Below are 25,755 nucleotides of genomic sequence, written 5' to 3' on the forward strand. Positions count from 1 at the left end.
TGAATTTTGGATAAGCAGTGCATAAATAGGTTTTTAGTGTGGACCATACCTTCTTTTTTATTTTTGTTTTTCAGAGACAGGGTCTTGCTCTGTCTCCCAGGCTGGAGTGCAGTGGCTTGATCATGGCTCACTGCAGTCTTTGCCTCCTGGGCTCAAGCAATCCTCCCAGCTCTGCCTCCCAAGTAGCTGGGACCACAGGTGTGTGCCACCATGCCCAGCTAGTATTTTATTTTTTTGTAAAGAGAGGGCTTCACTATGTTGTCCAGGCTGGTCTTGAACTCTTGGGCTCAAGTGATCCTCCTGCTTCGGTCTCCCAAACGGCCAAGATTACAGGTGTAAGCCACTGTGCCTGGTCGCATGAGTCATGCTTATACTCAACAATATGTGTTGTTGATCTGAATTCAGATGTGACTGGGCATCCTGCACTTCATCTGGCAGCTCTGCTTCTATCCCAGGCCAGAGCTTCCCCTTGCTCGGGTTTGTGTTCTCTCCTGCCTTTATTCTGGATCATCCCTTCCTCTTCTGGACCTTCTCCATAAATATTTAAACGTCAACTTTTAGGTGACCCAAGCACACTCAGAATTGACACATTTCCAGGCCGACTTTGTGATGTGTGATCTTCTCCCTACCTTTCGTCTCCAGGTTCAGTGAACGGTACCACCATGCAGCCTGAGGAACAGGCTGTCAGGAAGCCCTGGCAGTTTCACCTCTTTAATCTTTTCCTCCAGTTCACTGACTTGTTGAAATTGCAATGACATTAGCAAACATTTACAAAATACTTACTCTGTGCCAGGCTCTGTGCTAAGTGTTTTATATTCATTAATTTAGTTAATCCACTCTATAATCCTATGAGTCAGGTGTAATTCCTGTTTTGCAGATAGGCAGACTGAGGTTACTCAGCTAATAAATGACAGGGCTAAGGATGGGATCTAGTCATTCCAGCTCCACAGTCTGCTTTTAAAAATTGCTGCTATGCTCAAAACATATCACTTCTTGCTTATAGAATGGTCACAGCTGCCTTTTTTGTATCTAGTTTTTCCATTGCTTTGTTAGTTGTTCACTATAGTCAGGGTTGCATTTTCTAATGTAATAGTTAATATGTTCAAAAATACGTATATGTATATGATGGATAAAAACCTTGTAGTATAAAGACTTCGACTCTAAAAAAATTATTTTTTAGTTTCTTCTATTTTGAACTTTATGAAAAGTATCATGCTAGGTATAGTCTTCTGTAACTAACTTTTTCACAATTTATTCATGTAGCTTGAGGTAGCTCATATATTTTCATTGTTGTATATTTCACTGTATGAACAATCCATCGTTTACTTACCCACTCTTCAGTTGATGGGAAGTTGGGCTACTTCCAGTTTTGTTTTGTTTTGTTTTTAATGAATGATGTTACTATAAACACTCCCATTAATCTATCTTGGGGTACATGTGCAAGGTCTTCTTTTTTCTTTTTTTGAGATGGAGTCTTGCTCTGTCACCCAGGCTGGAGTACAGTGGCGTGATCTTGGCTCACTGCAACCTCTGCCTCCCCAGTTCAAGCGATTCTCCTGCCTCAGCCTCCCAAGTATCTGGGACTACAGGCACCCTTCACCACGCCCGCCTAATTTTTGTATCTTTAGTAGAGATAGGGTTTCGCCATATTGTCCAGGCAGGTCTTGAACTCCTGACCTTGTGATCTGCCCACCTCGGCCTCCCAAAGTGCTAGGATTACAGGCGTGAGCCACCGCGCCCAACCAAAGGCTTCTTTAAGGTAAATAACTAGGAGTAAAATTGCTGTGCAGGATGTTGCATGCTCAGCTCTACAGGATAGTGTCAAATTAATTATCAAAATGGTTGAAGCCAATTTATATCCCCCACAGAAGTATTAAAAAAATACATGTTCTCATTAATTCCTGGTATTGCCCAACTTTGTAATATTTATTTAAAAATTATTATTATCATTATTTTGTGTCAGGGTCTCACTCTGTTGCCCAGGCTGGAGCGTAGTGGCTCAATCATAGCTTATGGCAGCCTCGAGCTCCCGGGCTCAAGCATTCCTCACTGCCGCAGCCTCCTTAGTAGCTGGACCACAGGCACGCACCATCATGCCTGGTTGAGTTTTTTTATTTTTTTGTAAATATGGGGTCTCACTATGTTGCCCAAGCTGGTCTTGAACTTCTGGCCTCAAGCAGTCCTCCCGCTTCAGCCTCTCAAAATGCTGTGATTACTGGCATGAGCTACCATGCCCAGCCCCGACTTAAAACAATATGGCATTGAGATCTTAATTTTATATTTATTTAATTACTAATGATGATGTGTCTAATTCTTAATACAGTAATTATCTAATTCCTAATGATGTTGAACATCTTTTCCTACATTTATTCACTTGGGTGTCTATTTCTGCGAAGCACCTGTTTATGGTTTCTTTCCCCTACTTTCTTTTGGATTATTTATCCCTTTGAAATTGCTTTCTTCAGTTCTTTTTGTATTCTGGATACTGATCTTTTATTGATCATGTACACTAAAAATCTCTTGCCCTGGTTGTGTCCAGGCGGGCTGTGTGTTGAATTGGAAGGGGCGCATGTCCTTGAAAGGCAGCAGCTGCTACTCAGCATCTGCCTGTTGTTGCCATGGACATGTGGACCCAGCATAACTATGTCTTCCAACTCAAAAAGATTTATGTGAAACCTCTCAGTTTTTAAATGTTTTCCAGATGTTCTCTTTAACATGCAATGGACAAAAGGCCTAGGACAGAGCCCCATGAAGCTCTCACATTCAAGGGCGCACCGCGTTGACTTAAGGAGTGGTCAGAGATGTGGGAGGGCAGCTAGGAGAGTCACGCCTTGGGGCCATACATGTGAGCATTTCCAGACAGAGGAGACCAGTGACAGAGTCAACTATTGCTGAGTACCAACACTTGAAGTTGCTTTTTATTCTTGGAGACTGGTAGAGATTTTAAGTGAAGGATTCTAATACTTTTCTGGGGATACAATTTAAATATTCAGTCTATCTGGACTCAAGCTCCAAGACGAGCAGAATGTGTCTTTCTTCCAAATTGACTACCATTTTGCTTCTCTTCACAAACAAGAGTTCAGACCCTGTACAGAAGATTCAAGAAAATACATTATTAATGTCTGTTCCTTAAGTTGACCTTGTCTTGGATTTGAGAGCACTGGTTTGCTGTTGCAGTTGTTACAAACAGCCTCTACTATAAAAATACATTGCAACTCTGTTTGTTCGGCATTAGGCCAACGGGGTGGGGAGTATTTGGAGGGGTTACTTTAACCTGCTACTGTCCATAGAGGAAAACTCTCAGGATTTACATACTCTGCCTGCAAAGGATCAGGGAGGACAGTGATCTTTATTTGCTGGCAATACCATTACGTGTAACTGATGTGCTGTTTTCTTTGTTTGCCAGTTAAGTGTATATGGAAACTCCAGTTGGCACTTTGATGAAGTGCGAAACCAGTGTTATTTTCACCAGTTTATGAAAGAGCAACCTGATTTAAATTTCCGCAATCCTGATGTTCAAGAAGAAATAAAAGTGAGTATAGATACCCACACAGACTTCTCCATTAATGGAAGTTTAGGTAGTTATTAAAACACTTTATATTGCACAGTAATTGTGTAGGCAAATCAAGCCTTTAGTTATTTGAAATACTCTATAGTTATTTGAAACACTTTATATTCCACAATAATTGTGTAGGCAAAAATCAAGCCTTAATTAAATCCAGGATTCAGCTGTCTGGTGCAAATGTAGACTCTCAGACGTGTTTGTGGCTCCTTCCTTCATCTAACCCAGAGAGAGTACCCTAAATGGAAGGAGTCAGAAACACCTGCCACCCGAGCTCCAAGTTGCCCCGCCACCTGTGACAGTAAGCTGTGCGGTGTCTGTGACAGTGAGCTGTGCAGTGCCTGTGACAGTGAGCTGGTGCAGGGAGGTGGGTCATTTGGGGTCTGGCTCCTGCATCTGCAATGGGCCTCTTGATGAGTTATTTGACTTTCATGTCTTAGCTGTCTCATCTATGAAACACAGTTGGTGGCAGTATTTGTTTCATAGGGCTCTTTGGAAGAATAGATGGGATAACCCATGCACAACACTTCTGTACTCATTCAGTAAATATTAACATATTGCCTTCTCCATGCCAGGCCCTGTCCTAAGCACTAGGAATGCAGCAGTGAATAAAAGAAGCCTTACCCTCAAGGAGTCTCCAATGTACTGAGGGGAAAGCAGGCAATTAGCCACTTATATATATATATATATATATGTAAATGTCAGGTGGTGGTGAATGCCAAGGGGAAGGGGCATCGGAGTGCCAGGTAAAAGTGGCTCTTCTGTATAAGGTGTGTAGGAGACGCCTTCTTATGATGAGATGCTGTTTGGACAAAAACTTGAAGTGGGAAGGGAACCACGAGACTATCTGGGGGAAGAGAATTTCAGGCAGAAAGAACCAATGCAAAGGTCCCGAGGTGAGAGTGTAGTTCGTGTGTTTCAGGGATGGCATGGAAACCAGAGTGTAGGGTTGCCAAATTTAGCAAATAAAAATACAGGATATCCAGTTAAATTTTAAATGAATGATGCAACATTTGAGACATACTGCTACCAAAAAATTATTCATTGATTACCTGAAATTGAAATGTAATTGAGTGTCTTGTATTTTATCTGGCAACCCTACCAGTATCCTGGAGTGAAATGGGTTAGGGCGCTGAAGTAAGCAGTGGGGGCTGATCAGTTCTCACAATACAATTCACAAAACGTAACAGCTATGTTCTTGTTCTTGTTCTTGATGCTCCTATGGCTACAGTGGCCAGAAACTTAGGTGAGTAGGGGAGTCCTCTGAGCCAAGTAGGCGGGGAGGAGACCTGAACAGAACAGGGAGCAGTGGGTGCCTTTCCACAGCTCGCCACATCAGCCAGATAGAGTGGATGTAAGCTGTCATGTTGGAGTCACTAGGGGCACCTAGAACCCTTGGTTTAGTTTAGTTTTATTTTGAAATAACAGTTTAACAGTTTAATTGAGATATAATTCACATACCATAACATTCACCCCTTTTGAGTGTGTAATTTAGTGGTTTTAGTATATTCACAGAGTTGTGCAACCATCACTACCAATTTCATCACCTTTTTTTTTTTTTTTTTTGAGACAGTCTCACTCTGTCACCCAGGCTGGAGTATAGTGGCACAATCTTGGCTCACTGCAACTTGTGCCTCCTAGGTTCAAGTGATTCTCCTGCCTCAGCCTCCCGAGTAGCTGGGACTACAGGCATGTACCACCATGACCAGCTAATTTTTATATTTTTGTAGAGACAGGGTTTTGCCATGTTGGCCAGGCTGGTCTCAAACTCCTGGCCTCAGATGATCCACCCGTCTCTGCTTCCCAAAGTGCTGGGATTACAGGTATGAGCCACTGTGCCTGGCCTAATTTCAGAACACTATTATCTTCTCAAAAAGAAACCCCATTTATCCATCAGCAGTCACTCCTTATGGCCTCCTCCCTTTCTTCCCCCACCCCCTGGAAACCACAAATCTACTTTCTATCTTTTTACCCACCTAAGCCTCAGTTAGATAGGTTTTGCCTATTCTGGACACTTTATACAACGGAATCATGCTGTATCTGTGCATCCCTGGTAGGTATCTATATCTATGTTTATTTGAGAAACTGCCAAGTTGTTTTTCAAAGCAGCTGCACCATTTTACATTTCCACTAACCACGTGTACAGGCTCTGATTTCTCCACATTCTCACCAACACTTGTGACTGCATGTGTTTTTTATTACAGTCACCCTGGTGGGTATGAAGCGGCATCTCACTGGTTGTATTTGCCAAATGCCTAAAGACGTTGATCATCTTTTCATGTGCTTGTTGTTCATTTGTATATCTGCATTGTAGTATTGTCTATTCAAATCCTTTGCCCATTATTATTTTATTTTATTTTAGATAGAGTTTCGCTCTGTCACCCAGGCTGCAGTGCAATGGTGCAGTCTTGGCTCACTGCAACCCTAGTCTCCCAGGCTCAAGTGATTCTTGCACCTCAGCTTCCTGAGTACCTGGGACTATAGGCACGTGCCACCATGCCCAGTTAATTTTTGTATTTTTTGTAGAGATGGAGTTTCTCTATGTTGGCCAGGCTGGTCTCGAACTCCCGGTATGGAGCAATCCTCCCTCCTTGACCTCCCACAGTGCTGGGATTACAGGTGTGAGCCACCGCACCTGGCCCTTTGCCCATTGTTAAATAGGGTTGTCTTTTTATTATTGGGTTGTAAAAGTTCTTTACATATTCCTTTTTTTTTTTTTTTTTTTTTTGAGACAGGGTCTCACTCTGTTACCCAGGCTGGAGTGCAGTGGTGTGATCTCGGCTCACTGCAACCTCCACCTCCTGGGTTCAAGTAACTCTCTTGCCTCAGCCACCCAAGTAGCTGAGATTACAGGTGCATATCACCATACCTGGTTAATTTTTGTATTTTTAGTAGAGGCGGGGTTTCACCGTGTTGGCCAGGCTGGTCTTGAACTTGTGGTCTCAAGCAGTCCTCCTGCCTCAGCTTCCCAAAGTGCTGGGATTATAGGCATGAGCCACTGCACCTGGCCTCTTTATGTATTCTTGATACATGATTTACAAATAATTTTTCCCATTCTGTTGGTTGTCTTTTTACTTTCTTGATGGTGCTTTTTGAAGCACAAGAGTTTTTAATTTTGATGATGTCCTATTTATTTATTTGTTTTTTGAGACAGAGTTATGCTCTTGTTACCCAGGCTGGAGTGCAGTGGTGCAATCTCGGCTCTCTGCAACCTCTGCCTCCTGGGTTAAAGCGATTCTCCTGCTTCAGCCTCCTGAGTAGCTGGCATTATAGGCATGTGCCAACACGCCCAGCTAATTTTTTGTGTTTTTAGTAGAGACAGGGGTTTTATCATGTTGACCTCAGGTGATCTACCCGCCTCGGCCTCCCAAAGTGCAGGGATGACAGGCATAAGCCACCACGCCTGGCCCAATTTATTTATTTTTTCTTTTGTTGCTTGTGCCTTTAGTGTCGTATCTAATAACCGTTGCTTAATCCAAGATCATGCAGATTTACTCCTATGTTTTCTTCTCAGTTTCGTAGCTTTAGCTCTTACATTTTAGGTTGTCTATGATCCATTTTTTAATTAATTTTTATGTAGGGTGTGAAGGTAAGCAGTCCAACTTCTTTTTTTTTTTTTTTTTTTTTTTTTTTTTTTGCGTGTGGCTATTCAGTTATTCCAGCAATATATGTTTAAAAATACTATTCTTTCCCTACTGAATTGTCTGGCAACTTTTGTTGAAAATAAATTGACCATAAATGCATGAGTTTATTTCTGGACTGTCAATTCTGTTCTATTCATCTATCTGTCTGTCCTTATGTCAGTACCACACACTGTCTGAATTACTAGCGCTTTGTACTAAGTTTTGAAATCTCGAAGTGTGAGTCCTACAACTTTGTTCTTTTTCCATATTGTTTGACTATTCCAAGTCCTTTGGATTTCCATACGAATTTTTGAGTCAGCTTGACAATTTTTGCAAATAAGGCTGCTGGGGTTTTGATAGGGATCGCATTGAATATAGCCATCTTAGATTAAGCCTTCCAATCCATGAACGTGAGATGTCTTTCCATTTATTTACATGTTCTTTTATTTCTTTCAACAATGTTTTGTAGTTCTCAGAGTACATGTCTTGTACTTCTTTTGTTAAATGTATTCCTACAGACTACTTAGTTTTAAGCCTTTTTTTTTTTTTATACTATATATGTTTGGTGATTCCAGAATTTGTATGAATTGTTTTGGAATCTGTTCCAGAAGTAAGCACCATGAGTGAGGGCACCTTGTCTCCATGGGGTTGTGGGGTGTAAACATGGTCAGCAGACTAACTAGGGGTTAGTTTTAAACTTCTCTGGTAGCCTGTGGACTCTCCTCTTCTTCATCACCCAAACTCCTTTGCATACCCCCCACGCCTCACGTTCTCCCCACACATTCTATGTGCTAAGTGCTGTACCTGGACAGATTAATGCTCAGAATAAGCCTAATTTACGAGGTTTTGTGATCATTTTACAGAGGAGAAAATTGAGGCTTAGATAGGTAAAGTCACCATCCTTGGGAGTCATGGTGCAGGATTGAAATCCAGACACTGGGACTTGAGTTCATGCTCTTAACCACAATCCTACACCTGCTTTGTATGTGTAGGCAATGTATGTGTTTCCTTCTCCATGCTTCGCTTTTTCTGCACAGTTTTTTCAAGGAGGTTTTCAGTTATAAATTGATAAATGTGAGTGTAAACCAGCTGTTTTACAGTTGGTTTATCAGGCAGTGGATTTTTCCAGTCTCCTTGTGGCAACAGTGATGAATTGTCTGGGGATGTTTAGACAAGTGTGATAAATTCTGCCAAAATGTGCCAGCCAATACATTAATTATTTTTTTGACTAACCCAGCTGTGCTCTTCCAGATACCCAAGACTTGGAGTGTGTGGATAGGATCCTTATTTACTGGTCCTCTGGCTGAAATCCCTCATGTGATGAATCATTACTGCCTCCGGTTGAGAGATTAGACTTTATTTGCAAGACTGGTTTAGAAGATTTACTGTTAGAAGTAAATAAGAAATGCTGAGAAACTGAGAGGAAAGCCTCTTTGCTCCCGGAAAGGGACCTTTGGCATGAAGGAGACTTCTGTCACCCTCCTCCCCACCTTACCCCCAGCAGCGCTTGTTTCTGCAGTAGAGTTAAGCAGGTTAATAATTTGCAGCTTAGAGGGTTTGTGTGGAGGAGGCATTCGGAATGACTTACCTGCATACCAACTTGTACTTCTGGAGCCTGAGCCCACTTCCTCCCCGCTCCTATCAGATTTTGCTTTATCTGCACAGTGGGAGGCTGGCATGTGGGGAAATTACAGTGGAGAGCACCCTCTGCTCTCCGTCTCTTTCTCCTCCCCTTTGCACTGGCCATCAGGGGACTTGGCTCTGCTCTGAACCTCTTAGGGCTTGAGTGCTTTACCTGAAGAAGTCAGAAAACCTTCTCTGAGGTATCAGGGCTGTATATTTGTATACTATTTTATACTTTTCCAATCACTTTGGTTTTTACTGGTCCTCCACATTTCTTATTTGACAAATGAGGAAACTGAGGCACAGAGAGGTGAAGTAACCCAGCAGGTTAGCAGCATGGCAAGGAAGAGACTCCAGATGGCCTGGCCTCATGTCTGGGGTTTGGAGTGATCCTAGACCTGCCATATGGGAATGCTGAGCCCCAGGGTAGGGACTGCTAGGGAGACCCAGCTGAAGAAGGAACCCAGAGCATAGGTGTAGGCTCTGTTCTTTCCCTACTAAGCATGATACTACTGGAGGCAGCAGCTCAATTCAAAACACAATTCACTCACTACCTGCTTGATTATCTAGCTCTATGCTTGATAATAATACTTGTGCCATTTATTGCACCTCCTCTATGCCAGGCACATTATTATAATAATTCACTCATTTAACAATAGGTATTGTGTGTCTTGACCACGTGCTAAGGGTGTAGGGGCTGGTAAGATAGATACCTCTTGTGGCCATCCTGGGGCTTATATTCAGGACTGGGAGGTGGACAATTAAACAGGCAATTACAATAAAATGTGCCAAGCGGTCATGACAGTAGGAGGTAGGCATACACAGGGCAAGTGTCTGACCTGGACACATTTTGCAGAGGAGGTGAAATACCTGAGGAACAGGCATGAGCCAAGTGAAGAGGCATGGGTGGGAGTGTTTCCAGCAGAGGAAAGCATGGATTATGACACATTAGAGGTGCTGGGAGTTGTCCAATATCACTGGGATGTGATATATAGAGCAGGGAGTGACCCGATGAGACTAGAGAGGTCACCAGGGTCCAGGTCAGGAGCACCACTGAATGCCCTGGTAAGGATATGGGTTTAAAAGGTCTTAGGTATGGACATGTTTTTGTTGTTGTTGTTTTTTCATCTTGAGAAATCAGTCTGGTTTTGGAGAAGGGGTTTGAGTAGGGCAGGTTTTGAGGCTTTGGGGCCAGGGAGGAGGATGGTGCAGTAATCGGGAAAGAAACTCTGGTGGCTTTAGGCCAGTGATGGAGGCATAGAGATCCTGAGAAATCATCAGGACTCTGAGAGGAGTCCCGTGTGAATCCCAGGTTTCAGATTTGAATATGGGGTGGGTGACAGGACCATTTTCTGGGACAAGAGACACAGGAAGAGAGAGAGAAGTATCTTCGGTATGGAGAGTTGGAGCTGCCTGTGAGACATCCAAGTGTTCAGTGGACGGTGAGATATAAGGACACTGGGCTGGGCACGGTGGCTCACACCTGCAATCCCAGCACTTTGGGAGGCTGAGGTGGGTGGATCACGTGGTCAGGAGTTCAAGACCAACCTGGCCAACATGGTGAAACCCCATCTCTACTAAAAATACAAAAATTAGTCAGGCATGGTGGTGGGCTCCTGTAATCCCAGCTACTCGGGAGGCTGAGGCAGGAGAATCACTTGAATCCATGAGGCAGAGGTTGCAGTGAGCCGAGATCATGCCACTGCACTCCAGCCTGGGCGACAGAGCAAGACACTGTCTTGGGGGGAAAAAAAAAGATATGAGGACACGGAGCTCAGGGAAAAGTCTAGTCTAGAGGTAAAACTTTGGGACTTGTTAACATGGCTGATGTCTACAGAGCTCAGGCAGGTGTTTGGTGAGAGAAGTAGGCTGGGTAAGGTGAGTAAGAGGGTCAACTGCAACTTAGCTGAAGCAAATTGCTCACATGCGAATGAGGGCCAGGTGTTGGTAGAGCTTCCCATTAAAAGAAAAAACAAGGCCGGGCGCGGTGGCTCAAGCCTGTAATCCCAGCACTTTGGGAGGCCGAGACGGGCGGATCACGAGGTCAGGAGATCGAGACCATCCTGGCTAACATGGTGAAACCCCGTCTCTATTAAGAAATACAAAAAACTAGCCGGGCGAGGTGGTGGGCGCCTGTAGTCCCAGCTACTCGGGAGGCTGAGGCCGGAGAATGGCGTGAACCTGGGAGGCGGAGCTTGCAGTGAGCTGAGATCCGGCCACTGCACTCCAGCCTGGGTAACAGAGCAAGACTCCGTCTCAAAAAAAAAAAAAAAAAAAAAGAAAAAACAAAGGAAGCCAGCCTAGCAAATAAGTCAGAGCGCCCTACAGTTGCAATTCTGCTGCCACCACTTACCAACCATGACCTTGTCAAAGGCACATCATCTTCCTGAGCCGCAGTTTCCTCATTGGTAAAGGGGGACCAATAATGGTATGTACCTAATGGGGTTACATCAAGATTAAATGGTTTAACCTTTGTAAAACACTTAGGATGCTGTTTTTTTTTTTTACTGTATACAGTACTTGTTAAATAGTCAGTAAATTGGTAAGTAAATAAATACTATTGTGAAGTGAAATGTCCAGAGGATGTAAGATCGAGCCCCAAGGAGCACTGACATCAAAGAACGGCAGAAGAGACAGAGAAGGGAGGCAAAGCAAGGGGCAGGGTGTCACGGAGCTAAGGTATCTGAGTGTTTCTACAAGACGAGATTGGTCAACAGTGCCAAATGATGCAGAGAGACTGGGTAACATAAAGACTGAAAGGGGTCCGGGCATGGTGGCTCATGCCTGTACTCTCAGCACTTTGGGAGGCCGAGGTGGGTGGATTACTTGAGGTCAGGAGTTCGAGACGAGCCTGGGCAAGATGGTGAAACTCCGTCTCTACTAAAAATATAAAAATTAGCCAGACGTAGTGACAGGCACCTGTAATCCCAGCTACTCAGGAGGCTGAGGCAGGAGAATTGCTTGAACCCAGGAGGCAAAGGTTGCTGAGCTGAGATCACACCACTGTACTCCAGCCTGGGTGACAGTGAGACCCCATCTCAAAAAAAAAAAGAAGACTGAAAAGTCAATTGACTCTGGCAGCAATACCTTATTTACTCCATACAGAAACCCTCCATACTGTGTTATTGATGGAGACACTGAGCCTTAGCCGGTCTTGCAGATGCCCTGTGTCATGCAGCTGGACAGCAAGAGAGCTGGGTTGTACCCAGAGGGTCAGATTCTGAAGTCCTTGATCTTTCCTCTACTTCCTGCTTCTGGAGGAGTTGCAAAGAATTTTTCCAAGGTTTCTGAACATGAGTAGGGTCAGTTTTCTTTCTCTTGTCTCTAAGTAGAGGAATAGTTTCCCCTGTACTCTGAAATACCCTTTCTCATTCCTTCTTGAGATGGACAACCTGGGATTGATGACATTTTCAAGAGGATGTCTTCTGTTTGTTTTTTTTGTTTTGTTTTGTTTTTAAGTAGAGACAGGGTCTCACTTCGTTGCCCAGGCTGGTCTTGAACTCTTGAGCTCAAGTGATGCTCCCACCTCGGTCTCTGAAAGTGCTAGGATTACAGGCATGAGCCACCATGCCTGGCCAAAGAGGATGTCTTCTCTATCATCACATGTAAGAGTAGACAGGGCTTTTCCCAAACATGGCTTTTAAGGTAAACGGGCCCCCAAATGTCAGCCATCTGAAAAGGAAAGACTTGGCTTGAGGTTCGGTGCATTTGGATATGTTAACTTGCTTCCTTAATGTTGACTTGCTTTCTTTTCACTCAGAGCAGTGAGTTATTTAAAGAGAAGAGTTAAAAGGTTCCCAGCGGAAAAATCAGGAGTGTGTGATGTCATGGGAGTCAGACAGGAGTCAAGGACGTAGTGTACAGTCCAGTTCCCAGAGTCCACGGCACCTATGTGGGTCACTAGACCTGGCCGACTCAGGCTCTGTGCCCATTTTTGCATCTGGAACCCTGGGAGACCTTCACTGGAGTAAACAGGGTTAACAATTACAATCTGAAGCTCTCTTTTCTCTCCTGGTTGAGAGAATAAATAGCATGAAGCAAATATTTTTCAAGAGCAAACTTTGGATTATCTTGGTGATAATCTGAATTATCAGCATTTAAAATGACTTTCAGAAAATGTCCATCAAGCTTTTACTGTTTTGTCTCATTAAACAATGATAATATTTTCGATTATGCCAGGACCATAAACCGTCTGTGGGGTACAAGTTTCTCATGTTTAATGTCAGGTCAATATTTCACAATGCTGAGATCTGGACTCTGTAAAGAAAAGGACTGGCTTTATTTTAGGAAATCAGTGCCCAAAAGCTTGATGTTTACACAGAATGGTGCTTCATGTTTTCCCACATTTTTGTCAGAGGCTGCTTGGATGCCTTCAGTTGTTCATGCTCTGCCCCAACCAATGTTCACACTTTAAAAGAACAGCACCACCTGGGGGTGGACCCGGGTTGCGTGGGGTCTGAAGCTCATAGTAATTTAGGGCCTTTTAAAATAGAGCACAAAATTAAGTACAGAAAAGTTGGCATTTATTTAGAATGAGCAAAGAAGGGGAGTTAGATGGGTGAAAATGAGAGGTCTTGAAGCTTAAGTTTGGTTAGCTTCATAATAAGGTCACTCCTGAAGCCACTGAAAACCTGTTCTAGAAATGAGGTGCCTTGCTTTGCCCCAAGACTTCTCTAGCCCATTCTCTGATGAATGGCTGCCACTTCCTGCTTGCCAGTTGCAAACCCTCCCCAGGGCGAATTGCTGTTTTACCCTCTTGTATTACCATGTTTCTCTTCTTTATCTCAGCTGTGATTTAAATATTTTTGTGTTGCTATTAGTCTAGCTGGAATTCTAAAATAATCCGGGAGACCTAGGGCTGTGTCTGTTGTATTTTGCTTGTGGTTGTAGTTCCAGGGCTTGCCTAAGTGCCTGGTATATAGTAGGAGCTCAAATATTTACTGAATGGATGAATTTGGTAAAAGAGAAAGGCACTAGTAAGAACAAATTTGCTTTTTATGCCCCAGAGAAAAATTCCACTGGGTAGAGATTACTGGAGGTTATTTGGGTCACCTGTGCCCATGATAAGAGTTATTCGCCCCAGAACCTGCTCTTAGGTATAAAAAATTGATTCGAGCTTCACTGATCAAAATCTCAGCTTAAAGTGAATTGACGTGAGCAGTATTAACCCTTGCATTTAGCTGTTGAGACCCTTGACGAAACCTCCACATTCACATGCAGATAGAAGAAATGCTTCAAGTCAAAACAAGTTGATATGGTTTGGCTGTGTCCTCACCCGAGTCTCATCTTGAATTGGAATTCTCATAATCCCCAGGTGTCATGGGAGGGAGCAGGTGGAGATAATTGAATCATGGGTGTGGTTTCCTCCGTCCTGTTCTCGTGATAGTGAGTTCTGATGGTTTTATAAATGGGAGTTCTCCTGCACAAACTCTCCTGCCTGCTGTCATGTAAGATGTGACTTTGCTCCTCCTTCGCCTTCTGCCATGATTGTGAGGCCTCCCCAGCCCTGTGAAACTGTGAGTCAATTAAACAGCTTTACTTTACAAATTACCCAGTCTTAGGTATGTCTCTATTAGCAGCATGAGAACAAACTCTAATACACGAGTGAACTGTAGGATAGTTGTCATTTGGGATCTGTGGCTCTGTTCCCCTCCACAGATGAAAATTGGTTGTTTAACTCTAGTACTTTACTGATGGTTCTGCTCTAAAGTGATATATACATTCCTGTGAAACCTTCCATACAACAAGAGATGAGCCAGGAGAAAAGTAGGGAGAGCCACTGTTCCTTTGCAGAGCTTGTGAGCAGGTGCTAGAGCAGGCCTTGCTGGGAGGGGCTGGCTGGGTGGTTGAGGCAGGTAGCTGAGGCTCAGGCCCTCTGCTTTTCAAGGTCACCTGGTCTTCCCACCTGTCCCAGTACAGGCCAGGCCAGCCTCTGCCTCCATGCTTGGCTCATGTTGTCCCATTCCCACCCTCCGTTGAAATCCTACCAGGTCATCTAGGTCAAGTTCAAGCTCTAGCTCTTCCTTCTCCTGTTGTGCCCACCCACATTATTTTGAAATGTCTTGAAGCTCTTGCAGCCCTGTAGGCAGATGTATCTCCGCTCATGAGGACCTGCATTATTAGGTGACCATCCCTTGTCCCACATGTCCCCAACGATTCTGTAGACCTGAAGCCAGGGAACATGCTGTACTTCTGTAATGTTTGGTTATTCAGGCTCAATACGTCATTCTTTCACGCTACAATTGGTTCACTAAGTACCAGGTGCTGTGTCAGAGGCCTACAGATGTGTACCACCACACCCAGCTAATTTTTCATTTTTTGTAGAGACAGGGTTTTGTCATGTTGCCCGGCTGGTCTAGAACTCCTGGGCTCAAGCAATCCTCCCACCTTAGCCTCCTAAATTGCTGAGATTACAGGTGTGAGCCATCACACCTGGCTAGAAAAATCTTTTCAAGGTTCATCCATGTTGTAGCATGTGTCAGCACATCGCTGCTTTCCAAGGCCAAATATTCATCATATGGACAGACCATTGGGGTGGCTTCCACTTTCTGGCTATGATGAATAATGCTGCTATGAATATTTGTGAACAAGTTTTTGCGTGGACATAAGTTTTCATTTCTCTTGGGTATATACCTATGTGTGAAATTGCTGGGTCTTATGGTAACTTGATGTTTAACCTTTTGAGGAAATGCCATACTATACAGTTGATTCTTCACACATCAGATCTTTAAAAAATGTAAGTCAGCCCACAGCCTTTTCTGCTTAAAAATCCCTCCAGAGATTTCCCATCACCCTCACACAAATCCCAAATCTTTCCTGTTAGCTACAAAGCTGAGCATGATGAGCTAGTTCTCTTTACCTTCTTCTACTCACTTACGCTCCTCTGGCCACACTGTCCACCCCCTACCTCCACCACTGCCCTTTTTTTTTTTTTTTTTTTTTGAAACAGGATCTCCTTCTGCCACCCAGGCTGGAGTGCAGTGGCATGATCTCGGCTCACTGCAACCTCCGACTTTCAGGTTCAAGCAATTCTCATGTTCAGCCTCCCGAGTAGCTGGGACTACAGGTGCATGCCTCCACACCAGACTCATTTTTGTGTTTTTAGTAGAGACGGGGTTTTACCATGTTGGCCAGGCTGGTCTCAAACTCCTGGCCTCAAGTGATCCACTCACCTCAGCCTCCCAAAGTGCTGGGATCATAGGCATGAGCCACCGCACCCGACCTAACCACTTATTTGCACCAGTCTTCATCTCTCTAATCTTTGGCTTCAGCATTAAAAATGCCTGGGAACCAGGCAGGCCACGGTGATGCGCTCAGAAGCAGGTGAGGCATGGGAGAGGCTGAGCAGGCAATGACTACCTTCTCTCTAGCAAGGTGTGTTGGGAGAGTAGGGCAGGAGAGGAGAGAGAGCCAGGGGCATTCATACAATAATTGGATTTCCAGCACATACCTTAGGAAGAAATTCTGTCACCATAGAATAAAATGCAATGTATGAGAACCTGGATTTTCAGGTTTAACTATTTTTGCTTGGGATCAATTTTCTGTGAAATTAAAGCCAGTGGAATAATGTACGTTTCATCTTTTTTAAGAAGGAGTTTTGCCCTTGTTGTTCAGGCTGGAGTGCAATGGCCCGATCTCAGCTCACTACAACTTCTGCCTCCCGGGTTCAAGCGATTCCCCTGCCTCAGCCTCCCGAGTAGCTGGGATTACGGGCATCCGCCACCACGCCTGGCTAATTTTTGTATTTTTAGTAGAGATGGTGTTTCATCATGTTGGCCAGCCTGGTCTCAAACTCCTGACCTCAGGTGATCCGCCTGCCTCAGCCTCCTAGAGCGCTGGGATTACAGGTGTGAGCCACCGCACCTGGCCTATTTCATCTTTTATTATCTGAGTGTCTTCGAGACAACACTTGTATCTGAGTTTTACCACAGAATCATCACTACTCTTAGTTATTTACTCAGTTGATGGTTGATTCTATTTTGTTTTGTGTTCCTTCCATATTACTCCTAGCAGGAGATCCTTTAATACCTAAGGACTTCACCTCTCATTCGCCTTCCTAGTAAGGAGTGAAATATTTAACTATTGAACAATGTGTTATTTTCTTTTAAGTTTGCAGTGACACTTAAGGAGTTGGGCATGAGGGAGATAAGAAACTTTCCCAGTTTATCCTGAGTCCTATCTTTTATTATGGTTTCATTCTTTCATTTCTAGTGGATTCTCTAAGCTTTGGAAACATCCTCATAACATCCATTACAAATGTAACTAATTGTAATTCTGAATTCAAATATGAAGGAGGTGTGGGAGTCACTAAAGGCAGTTACTTGAGAGTACATTATAGTAAGGCAGTTATGCTAAATACATAAAAAATAGGCTATGTGAATATGTGAATACTGTGCTTGTTCTATATGTAGATATCTATTTTATGATGCCAAGTCATTAACAGTCAAAACTTTTATGAAACATTGTGATAATAAAGTGTAGTTAATGTAACCAAGCATTTTGCTTCTTCATCTTTAGGAAATTTTACGGTTCTGGCTCACAAAGGGTGTTGATGGTTTTAGCTTTGATGCTGTTAAATTTCTCCTAGAAGCAAAGCATCTGAGAGATGAGATCCAAGTAAATAAGACCCAAATCCCGGTAAAGTTTTATTTTAAACGTTTTTCTTTTGCCTTTTCTGAAAATGTCATCATGAGTGTTTTCTTTCTCAGCCTGAGATACCAATTACAAAGATGAGTTTTGTCCTGTGTCTAGCAAGCACCTCGATTCATTTCTTTAGGAAATGCGCAAGAGTTTCAAATGCATATGCACGAGGTGTTTTTTTTCCACTGGTTCCCTCCAGAGCGAGGGATCCTTTGGCGTCCTTCAGTGACAAGGGTTCTGAAGACATGGACAGTGTGGCCTCTACCAAGGGCCACAAAATAGAGGACATTTACTCCTGCAATTTTGTCATCTGACATAAGTTCAAGTGAGGAGGCCTTGGCTTGTATGAGATGTTATCTTTTGTTTTGATTCTAGGAGATTATTGTCATCCTAGAAAGATACAAAAATGAGACATTGACTTAGAAATCCTACAAAGATATAGAAATCAGAAAAAGTTTACTGAAACCCTGAGAAAAGTGTAACAGTAAGGAGAAAGGATAGTGGTGGCAAAGAAACAAATTTAAGTGCATGATGTTAGTATTTTTGTGAGCAGATAAAGTATAATAATGAGCTCTATAACCACTAAGATCATTTTCTTTGTCTTTAAAAGTGTCTGAAACATTTTGACAATTACATGTTGAGGAGGACTTTGTAATCAATGTTTTGCTTGGTAAAATTTATTTGCTAAAATGGGTGACAGTTTATTAGAGAACTATTGCTTAGTAGATTTATAAAGTTAACAACTTGAGCATCAAATGAAGTATTCTTCTCCATCCACAAAACCATGTTTGAGTGTGTGTCTCGCTTGGCTTGAGCCCTTTGAAGAGGTTGTCTACATTCACATAGAGCCAGCTGTGGGCATGCGATGTATGAAATGATAACCATGTCATCCTGGTTTTCAAAGGACACGGTCACACAATACTCGGAGCTGTACCATGACTTCACCACCACGCAGGTGGGAATGCATGACATCGTCCGCAGCTTCCGGCAGACCATGGACCAATATAGCACGGAGCCCGGCAGATACAGGTGACCACGGCACATGCTCTCATTCTTCCCAGGCTTAGTGTGTGATCTGCAGTGTATCCCTCACAACCAAGTGTATTTGGAGGTTCAAGTAATAATGTAACAAGCCTGCATAATTATAATTGATTACAGTTTGGTTATACCAGGGCCCGCCATATTCCTTTCCTGTTTGCTTACTTTGCTGACTTTCAGTTTCCTCTTTTGTTAAATGATGCAGATCGATCACACTACTACTTCACAGGAGTTTTGTGAAAATTAGGTTAATTAAAAAGAGATTATATTAGCTAAATGTTAACCATGAACCATTGTTTTTTTCTTTTTTAAAAACCAGCTCCAGGCTGGGCACAGTGGCTCATGCCTGTAAACCCAGCACTGTGGGAGGTCAAGGCAGGCGGATCATGAGGTCAGGAGTTCGAGACCATCCTGGCCAACGTGGTGAAACCCTGTCTCTACTAAAAATACAAAAATTAGCTGGGCCTGGTGGTGGGCGCCTATAATACCAGCTACTTGGGAGGCTGAGGCAGGAAAATCACTTGAACCCGGGAGGCAGAGGTTGCAGTGAGTCAAGATTGTGCCACTGCACTCCAGCCTGGGCAACAGACCGAGACTCCATCTCAAAAAATAAATAAATAAATAAATAAATAAAAAAACAGAACCAGCTCCAGCTGGGTGCAGTGGTGTATGCCTGTAATCCCAGCACTGGAGGGGGTCGAGGCTGGCGGATCACCTGACGGTGTTTGAGACCAGCCTGGGCAACATTCCTCTACTAAAACTACAGTAATTAGCCAGCCATGGTGGTGCATGCCTGTAATCCCAGCTACTCGGGAGGCTGAGGCAGGAGAATTGCTTGAACACGGGAGGTAGAGGTTGCAGTGAGCTGAGATCATGCCATTGTATTCCAGCCTGGGCAACAGAGCAAGACTCCATCTCAAGAAAAAAAAAATACCAGCTCCTTCTCTATAGTATTATTTTTATCGTTGTTATTGGATATGTAGTTTCCTTGTACAGTATGAATCCATATGTTTCAGCTAAAGTACCAGGACCACAGCTTTGGAATCAGGTAGGCCTGAAGGAGTCCTGCTCTGTAGCTGTGTGATCTAGGGCCAGTTAATTAACATAAGTCTCAAGTTTTCTCATCAATAAAAAAGTGATAGCAGTAACCTCTATAAGGCCGTTGTGAGATTAAATTAGATAATGTATATAAAGTACTTAAAGTAGTGCCTGGATCATAATAAATACTCAATAAAATTACCCATCATTAAGTTTATATAGATCACCCAACAGAATCAATAGGAATTAAATTAAATTCATCTCCTTAAAGTAGGTACTCCGATTACTGTCTCCATTTTATAGATAAGGAAACTGAGGCTCTGAGCATGCAGGTAATGTCCACAGGTAGGAGTGGCAACTATGGGATTTGAACTGAAGCAGTTGGGCTCCAGAGACCATGTACTTATCCATAAATATGCTGCCTCACATAGCTAAAGCCAGCATTTCAGGTGAATGGGTCTTCATCTAACAGTGTTTTGCTTTCAGCAATTGAGAGTGCACACCAATAATAAGGAAAGACTTTATAGGGACTCAAATACAAGGGGAAGTTCTTTTGGAGAAAATACCTCACCTTATTTGCAGACATAAACTTCAGATTCTAAATGGAGTGATGAGAATTGCTAAAGAAAGTCTTCATGGATGTCAATGAGTTTTAGTGTCAGGATGTTACTGATTTTTGATTCTAGGAGATTATTTCTCCTAGGATTTTCTAGGTTTAGAAAGAAAAGAACAGACTGGGCGTGGTGGCTCATGCCTATAATTGCAGCACTTTGGGAAGCTGAGGCAGGCGGATGATCTGAGGTCAGGAGTTTGAGATCAGCCTGGCCAACATGGTGAAAGCCCGTGTCTACTAAAAGCACAAAAAAATTAGCTGGGCTTGGTGGCGGGCGCCTGTAATCCCCGCTATTCGGGAGGCTGAGGCAGGAGAATCGCTGGAACCCAGGGGGAGGTGGAGGTTGCAGTGAGTCGAGATCACGGCATTGCACTCTAGTCTGGGCAATGAGAGCGAAACTCTGTCTCAAAAAACCAATATAGACTTGAGATCCAAATTTTTCTTTTCTTTTCTTTTCTTTTTAAGATGGAGTGTCACTCTGTTGCCCAGGCTGGAGTGTGGTGGCACGATCTTGGCTCACTGCAACCTTCACCCCCCAAATTCAAGTGATTCTCCTGCCTCAGCCTTCCGAGTAGCTGGGATTACAGGCGCATACCACCACACCACACCTAATTTTTGTATTTTTGGTAGAGACAAGGTTTCTTCATGTTGGCCAGGCTTGTCTCAAACTCCTGACCTCAAGTGATCCACCTGCCTCGGCCTCCCAAAGTGTTGGGATTACAGGCGTGAGCCACCATGCCTGGCAGTCAAATGTGTTTCATTTTTTGAGGGGGGTGGGATTTTTCTGCCTTGCATTTTTTATTATTTAAGTTCTAGGATACATGTGCACAACGTGCAGGTTTGTTACAGAGGTATACATGTGCCATGTTGGTTTCCTGCATCCATCAACTTGTCATTTACATTAGGTATTTCTCCTAATGCTATCCTTCCCTTAGCGCCCCCCCCCCCACCCACTGACAGGCCTCGGTGTGTGATATTCCCCGCCCTGCGTCCATGTGTTCTCGTTATTCAACTCCCACCTATGAGTGAGAACATGCAGCATTTTATTTTCTGTCCTTGTGATAGTTTGCTGAGAATGATGGTTTCCAGCTTCATCCATGTCCCTGCAAAGGACATGAACTTATCCTTTTTTATGGCTGCATAGTATTCCATGGTGTATATGTGCCACATTTTCTTAATCCAGTCTAACATTTGGTGACAGCTTGATTATGCTTTCTAGAAGGTGCTAGTCCTATATGGTTAATGGTGTGCATTCAGCCCCTACATCTTGTACATGCAAGATAAGCAGCTGTGGAGTGCCTTCCCAGTCTTCTGATAGGCCCTGATGACACCGAACCTTGTCAACTCTTACAGGTTCATGGGGACTGAAGCCTATGCAGAAACTATTGACAGAACCGTGATGTACTATGGATTGCCATTTATCCAAGAAGCCGACTTTCCCTTCAATAATTACCTCACCATGCTAGACACTGTTTCTGGGAACAGTGTGTATGAGGTTATCACATCCTGGATGGAAAACATGCCAGAAGGAAAATGGCCTAATTGGATGGTAAGTCCTCATGCCAGCACAGTACATAATGTGCTGCTGTTGCCTTTGCTGTCTAGTTACCTCTAAAATACAATGGACCTTTGTCTCTAAGTGACCATCACCTCTGTCTTATTTCATGATTGTTCAGTGGCCAGGCCTGTCCCAGCCTCTGCCAGGTTCTTTTTGTTAAGGGAGAGACACTGCCCACTGAATGGAATGGATATTGAAGGAGTGCTTGTCTATGCTCAGAACACTGCTAGGCTTTTTGGGGCTGGATATCAAAAAATAATTTCTCCCCACATATCCCAGAGTTTATGATGTCAATGGGAAGAAAGAGGATTTCAGGTGTGGAAAGAGGTACAGTGCAATTCAGGGGAACATAAAACTGTGACAAAACACCAATTTGTGGGGTAGAATGCACTGCAAAAAGCATTTAAATTACAGAGATTCTCAGAGAAAGAATTTCTCCCCCTTCCGCATTAGACTCTTCAGAACAATTTTTGTTTTTTTTTGAGACAGGGTCTCACTCTGCACCCAGGCTGGAGTGCAATGGTGCAATCATGGCTCACTGCAGCCTCAACCTCTGAGCCTCAAGCAGTCCTCCCACTTCACCCTCCTAAGTAGCTGGGACTACAGGCGCATGCCACCATGCCTGGCTAATTATTTTTGTTTTTGTATTTTTAGTAGAGGTGGGGTTTTACCATGTTGGCCAGGCTCGTCTTAAACTCCTGACCTCAGGTGATCTGCCCACCTTGGTCTCCCAAAGTGCTGGGAATACAGGCATGAGCCACCATGCCCGGCACTAACATTTTTCAAGACTGGCAATATATTACTTCAGTAAAGAACAAAAGATACAGTGATACATAGCTGGGGTAACAAACCAATATTGTCACTTCCACACCTGTCCGGGTTGCTTTTCCTGATCTGATCTTTCTGTCTTTGGGTTTGAGTTAGAGATCAACATTAGGCCCCTCTGTAAGATGTTTGTAGTATTACAGATGTAAGCCCTGCTGCTTCAAAGTCCCACGGTAACAGTGGTTGAAACAAAATGGAAGTTTCTTTCTCTCATATAAAAGACAACCCTCCTTTCTTTCTTTCTTTTTTTTTTTTGAGACGGAGTCTCCCTCTGTTGCCCAGGTTGGAGTGCAGTGGCGGGATCTTGACTCACTGCAAGCTCCGCCTCCCAGGTTCAAGCAATTTTCCTGCCTCAGCCTCCTGAGTAGCTGGGATTACAGGTGCACACTACCATGCACAGCTAATTTTTTTATTTTTAGTAGAGACGGTTTCACCATGTTGCTCAGGCTGGTCTTGAACTCCTGACCTCGTGATCCACCCATCTCAGCCTCCCAAAGTGCTGGGATTACAGGCATGAGCCACCACTCCTCGCCCTTCCTTTCTTTAATATATTATAAATGTAAATTCTAAAACACCTTTTTAGTCTCGATAATCTTCCATCTCTCTGTATCTCTACCACCTTAGGCTGTTTCTGTGGTCTCATCCTTTAGGTCTCAGGTAAGTGTCAACACAGGAAGCCTTCTGGAGCCCCCAAATGAGGTGTCAGGGCTACCTACTGTATACTGTAGCACCCCTTCATTCCCTTTCCTTAAAGTCCACACACTTCCATGATGTCTGCTTTCCCCACTAGACTGTGCACTGGTTAAGGGCAGAGGCAGGTTCCCAGCATCCTAATACGGTGCCCACCTCACACTGATGTGCTCAGGCTCAGGGTTTGTTTGTTGCTGGTGTTGTTATTCTTATGCAGTTCAGCGATTTACCAAAGGTGTGCCTTCTCTCATATACACAGAGAGTTGCTCTTGTATAGCGAGTTGCCTTACACTAGTCAATATCTTCTGTGGTACCCCCACAAAACTTGTAGGTTTGATCTGAGCCCTGAAAAGTGGTATGATTTTGATACTTTATGCACAGATCCTGCCAGCTATCTTACACAGCCTGATGAAAACCTGAAAGGATAAAGGAGAAAATGCAGCCTAGGCAGAAAAACACTGGCAGAATCTGTGAACCATGATTAAGCTTATTTCAATCTTTTCTGATGCTTTAATTGGCAGGAATGTGTGTTTCCATTGCCAGAGCCTTTCTCCGTCCGGTGAGGGGAAAGAGGCTCACATTTAGCCATGGTAAAAGCTTTAAGTATTAAAACTATACTACAATTTTAAAATAACAACTTTGTTGAGATACAATTCACATACCATAAAAATTACCATTTTTTTTTTTTTACCGAGATGGAGTTTTGCTCTTGTTACCCAGGCTGGAGTGCAGTGGTGCGATCCCGGCTCACTGCAGCCTCTGCCTCCTGGGTTCAAGTAATTCTCCTGCCTCAGCCTCCAGAGTAGCCGGGGTTACAGGTGCATGCCACCATGCCCAGCTATTTTTTTGTATTTTTAGTAGAGACACAGGGTTTCATCCTGTTGACCAGGCTGGTCTCAAACTCCTGACCTCAGGTGATCCACCCATCTCGGCCTTCCAAATGCTGGGATTACAGGTGTAAGCTACCGAGCCCAGCCAAAATGTACCGTTTTTAAAGTATATAATTAAGTGGATTTTTGGTATATTCACAGAATTATGCAACTATCACCAACATCTCATTCCAGAGCATTTTCATCACCCCCAAAAGAAACCACATATCCCATTAGTAATCACTCCGCATGGCCCCTCCCTCTCTGTCCTCAGTCTCTGGCAACCACTCACCTACCTTCCGTGTCTATGGATTTGCCTACTCAGGGCATTTCATGTAAATGAAGTTATACAATATGGGCCTTTTGTGTCTAGCTTCTTTCACTTAACGTGGTGTTTTCAAGGCTTATCCATGTTGCAGTACGTATCAGTACATCGTTCCTTTTTATGGCTGAATAATAACTTCCATAAAGCACATTTTGTTTATCCATTCATGAATTGACATACATTTGTTTTCACTTTTGGACTCTTATGAATAGTGATGCTATGGACATTTGTGTACAAGTTTTTATAAAAGCATGTTTTCAGTTCTCTCTGGTATATATCCGGGAGTGGAACTGTTCCACTGGGCATATGGTAAGTCTACATTTAACTATTTGAGGAACTGCCAAACTGTTTTCCAAAGTAGCTACACAATTTTACATTCCCACCAGCAATGTTGCGAGGGTTCTGATTTTTCTACATCTCATCAAGCCTTGTGATGATGGCCTTCCTGCTGAGTGTCAAGTTGTTATCTCATTGTAATTTTTTTTTTGCATTTCCTTGATGGCTAATTTTGAGGGTATTTTCATGTGCTTATTGGACATTTGTATGTCCTATTTGGAGAAATGTCTATCCAAATTATTTGCCTATAATTACATTTGGTTGTCTTTTTACTGTTTAGTTGTAAGAATTCCTGATATATACTGGATAGGTGATTTGCAAGTATTTTCTCCCATTCTGTGGGCTTTCATGACACTTTCTTGATAGCGTCCCTCAAAAAGCATAAAAGTTTTTAATTTTTATGAAGTCCAATTGTTTTGTTGTTGTTACTCATACTTTTAGTGTTATATTAGAAACCATTGCCTTGTCCATCTATCCCAGCACCACATGCTAAAAAGGCTATTCTTTCCTTCATTGGATTATCATGGAATCTTTGTTGAAAACTCAACTGATTGTAGGCTGGGCATGGTGGCTCACACCTGAAATCCCAGCACTTTGGGAGGCTGAGGTGGGAGTTGAGCCCAGGAGTTCAAGGTTGCAGTGAGCCATGATCATCACACTACTGAACTCCAACCTGGGTGACAGAGGGAGAACCCGTCTCTAAATATAAAACAAGGCCGCGCGGTGGCTCACGCCTGTAATCCCAGCATTTTGGGAGGCTGAGGCGGGTGGATCACGAGGTCAGGAGATCGAGACCATCTTGGCTAACACAGTGAAACCCTGTCTCTACTAAAAATATAAAAAATTAGCCGGGCGCGGTGGCGGGCGCCTGTAGTGGCAGCTACTGAGGCTGAGGCAGGAGAATGGCCTGAACCCGGGAGGCGGAGCTTGCAGTGAGCCGAGATGGCGCCACTGCACTGCAGCCTGGGCGGCAGAGTGAGACTCAGTCTCAAAAAAAAAAAAAAAAAAAAAAAAA

At 43.5% G+C, this 25,755-nt stretch overlaps 1 protein-coding gene across 3 annotated transcripts in view; it reads left to right on the forward strand.

Annotated features, from left to right (window-relative positions):
* The window catches only part of SLC3A1 (solute carrier family 3 member 1), a 45,548-nt gene that overhangs the window by 6,945 nt on the left and 12,848 nt on the right, over window positions 1-25,755 (forward strand). For all 3 annotated transcript variants that reach the window (XR_003115368.1, XM_025354827.1, XM_025354828.1), the window contains 4 exons: window positions 3,407-3,532; window positions 17,326-17,445; window positions 18,353-18,477; window positions 21,491-21,686. Coding sequence is in view for 2 of the 3 variants with exons in the window: in XM_025354827.1 (XP_025210612.1) it covers window positions 3,407-3,532; window positions 17,326-17,445; window positions 18,353-18,477; window positions 21,491-21,686 (567 nt within the window). In the remaining variant the exon portion in view is untranslated. The remainder of the gene's footprint in view (window positions 1-3,406; window positions 3,533-17,325; window positions 17,446-18,352; window positions 18,478-21,490; window positions 21,687-25,755) is intronic.

Source organism: Theropithecus gelada, chromosome 13 (assembly GCF_003255815.1).
Source record: "Theropithecus gelada isolate Dixy chromosome 13, Tgel_1.0, whole genome shotgun sequence".
Taxonomy (NCBI): domain Eukaryota; kingdom Metazoa; phylum Chordata; class Mammalia; order Primates; family Cercopithecidae; genus Theropithecus; species Theropithecus gelada.